Source organism: Corapipo altera, unplaced genomic scaffold (assembly GCF_003945725.1).
Source record: "Corapipo altera isolate COAL_440 unplaced genomic scaffold, ASM394572v1 59004, whole genome shotgun sequence".
NCBI classification, from domain to species: Eukaryota; Metazoa; Chordata; class Aves; order Passeriformes; family Pipridae; genus Corapipo; species Corapipo altera.
The window spans coordinates 1-3,573 of NW_020887822.1; the positions used below are offsets into that span (position 1 = coordinate 1).

The window sequence follows — 3,573 nt, forward strand, 5'->3', positions numbered from 1 at the left end:
ATCCAATAGCATTCTACTCATTCCTGTTTGATACTCTCCTTGTATTTGTTCATACTTTTTCCTAAAGAGATGACAATCCTTTCTTCATAGTTCTGTTTCTGAACATAACAGTAACTGAAAATATTAAATTACTATGAAAACCAACCTGCAGTTGATGCAAGTTAAAAACAAAACAAAAAAAAGACTGTGACTCTGATTTAAAAAAATAGTAGGACTTCAATATAAGCCAGAGATTTTTTCCAACATTACATTGTCACCTTCAGTGGGTTATGAAGGTGAGCATCCTTCACAGAGTGGTATAGATGATGTTTATTGTGCAGAACTACCTGGGTGATCTTGGATCACTCCTGTTAATAACACAAGATAAAGTGGAATAGGCTCGATCTGGCTGAGGCTTTGTGTGTGTCTTTGTTTTTCTTTAAACACAGAAACCTAAATTTACAATCCTAAAGCTGGAATCCATTTTCAGTGTGATGAAAATACATGTTGTTTTTATACCAAAATAACCATATTTAAGAAGTCTTTTGTAGAATACTCTTTTCACACCAATGAATAATACCTAAATAGTTTTCACTACACAAGCTGTTACAAATACATTGTCAACAACAGTCATGATTTGCACATTCTTTGGTTGTACTCCAAAAGAATTAAAAAGGTAAAATGAAAGCTGTCAAGAACGGTGTAAACTGTCTTCAGTATGTTACTTGCTAAATGTTATCACGGGCTGGAAAAATGTGTGTATTAAAAAAAGTTCCCTTACAACAAAAAGATCATACCTATCAACAGGCTGAAATATTAAATGGTCATGTGACAGAGCAAAAGGGAAACTATTTTTTCCACATTTTTTTCGTTTTGGAGGAACTCTCACAGAGCCAATGCAGTGGATTAGAAAACACACTTACCAACTTGAGGACTCTGATAAGCAATTGCTTTATCAACTTTCAGTTTTGGCTGAAGATCAGCTACTTCCCATGGTCTGAACTCTGATGCTGTGGTGACATTAAGAAGATACTCCATTACTGTATCACTAGACAAAAAAAGTTACAAAGGCATTAACCACAAAAGTAAAACATACTTCTGCAGTTCAAACAGATCCATAAGCAACACATTAACAACAAAATGTATCAGAGCAGTTATTACCACTGCTGTACAAAGTACAAGAATCCAACTTCAGTTCTGTAGCATTCATATGCTCAGGAATACAACACAGAAGTTGAATCTTAATATACGGATTTATTGATTTATTACAGAAGCACAAGGACATTCCTCCCACCCTGTAAAATGACAGATCTTTACTACAAAAAGTTTGTACAGAATGCAGTAATTCCCTTTACAGCACATCCAGATACCTACACGTAGTCCCGCAGACATTCAACACTGTAAGCAATCTTCTCTCTTGTTGAGTACACACTAAAGGAGAAAAAAGCAAAACCCATTTCAGCACAGAACACAGAAGTGGATTTTCCCAAATTTTCCACATTTATTGAATTCAGCAGCAAGATATGGACTGGAATAATCATTTAACCTTAAATCTGCTTGGGATGACTGTTTAAAGGAGTGATAATACAAACACTGCAAAGCCAGACATAATTAAAACTCCCATCTTCAATATTCAAGTAATAACAAGTGTCATGTGACCAACAGAATTTAAGATACCACAATAATTCAAGGTAAAACAGCAAACAAGGCTGAATACCAAAACAAGAAAAATGTATATATGTATTAAATAAAGAAATTTAGAAATTTTTCTCTTTGGGCAGAAAACATAGCTGGTCTTGTCCTTTTCCTTCAATGCATTTGTTATTGACAGGAACAGAAAAGGGTAGAGTCTCAAGTCTGTTTTTAACCAAATTCTAAATAAAACAATCTTACTGGATGATTTCAAGATACATTGCAAGAAATGAGGCACAGCGAGATCCCTCTTTTATTTCTCTTAGTCTTGTTTTCTAGGCTTTAAACTCTCAAATCACAAAAGGCAACTACTGTCTGAATTGTTCCCGAACTTGCAGTATCATGAGTAGTATCTATTGACAAAAGATGGAGAAAAATAACCTACTGACTTCAGCAAGTTTAATCTTAAAGTCTGAAAAGGCAGAAAGAAAATTTAAGCTTTCTGGACAAATCATATTTCTTCCAGGTACACAACATTTATATTTTCCTTACTGAAAGGTCTTTGTAAAATACAAATCCCGAGTGCACTCCTGAAGCTTCGTAAAATGTGAAGTACAAGATGTTCCTTGACAACATTCACTTTTCAAGTACCAGTTCCACACTGAGCTTATCCACCTACATATTGTTGTGCATATTGTCTTCTGTTCCCTTCAGTCACAGAGCTCATTTGCATCTTACCAAGACAGATTATTTCTCTATGTGGTTACAAACCTCAGGCTGCCCCCAACAGCTTCAATGCCTCGAGTAATCCGGAAGGAGGAAGCTCCTTTAGTAGTCTATGAAAATAACAAAAAAAAAATAGGCAACTTACAATTCTAGCTATGTAAGAACAGGTTTGGGGTTAATGGCAGCAATAAGAAAAACTATTCAGAAATATTCCACACACATGCACAAAATTGAGTTTGTGTCAGCCACCTAAAATAATTTTTACTGCAGCCTAAATAAAATAATCTATGTGCAAAGCTAGGTATAGATATAATATATATATATATGTATACATACATACACTTTCAGGCACCACAGGAGAGCATAATTCTAAAGAAATATTTCTTCCTGTCTTCCAGGAAATAATGTCATTTCTCCTGCACTCAAACCAGGTAACCAAGTACCAGGGTCCACTGTTTTCCACTTTATAGGATGTTACATTAAATTTTTTACCGTAACATTTATTGTTGCAATAATAAACCTTTGACCACTGCATCTACTGCCAACATCATAACAAAGGGAATAAGCACCTACCAAATTAGATGCAAGACGAAGCAGGTGAGCAGTTCCCAGGTTGCTGGTGGTTTCATATCTGCTGCCTGTTTTAATAAACACACCAATTCTTGAAGCTGGAGAAAAGTTTTCCAGAGATGCAATAACTAAGCCATTTGGTAATTTTGTGATCTGTATTAAAGAGGAAAAAAAAAATGGTTTAGTCCTTCACTGGAAGTACAATCACAGCTCTGCTTCGACTGAGTTTTAAAAAATAAATTAAAAGGAAAGAGAAATAAATACCAGTACTCATACTGACCTCAAGATCCTCAGACTCTGGAGATAATTTCACTTTTGCTGCAGTTGGTGAGCTTTTAACTTTAGGAGCTACTTTAAGAGAGTAAAATCTCTTCTAGAAGAGAAAGCAAAAGAGAATGGATTTCCTTAATTCATTTATCATATGTTCCATTACATACCGAGGAAGCAACTAATTTTAAACTAGAAATACAATGAAGGATTTCAAACCTCAGAGTAGAAACAGTGATTCCCATGTAATTACTCTGATTATTTTTTACATCACTGTTGAAACCTGTGCAATGATTTACACAAGCTTTCTGGAAGTTCAAGAAACAGCACTGCAAGAAAGCTTTTGTTTTTCCCCTCTCTTTGCTGCTGTGCAGTGGGAATCTCTCCTGTCCTATACAG

The 3,573-nt window shown here is 35.1% G+C and overlaps 1 protein-coding gene across 1 annotated transcript; it reads right to left on the reverse strand.

Moving 5' to 3' along the window:
* LOC113941762 (cytochrome b-c1 complex subunit 2, mitochondrial-like) lies at positions 1 to 3,280 on the reverse strand (the record flags this gene model as incomplete). Its single annotated transcript, XM_027632906.1, has 5 exons — positions 1 to 1,027; positions 1,354 to 1,410; positions 2,383 to 2,447; positions 2,911 to 3,060; positions 3,188 to 3,280. Coding segments are annotated over 5 exons (507 nt in total), but the record flags the coding sequence as incomplete, so codon positions are not given.
* Between the last annotated feature and the right edge of the window lie 293 nt (positions 3,281 to 3,573).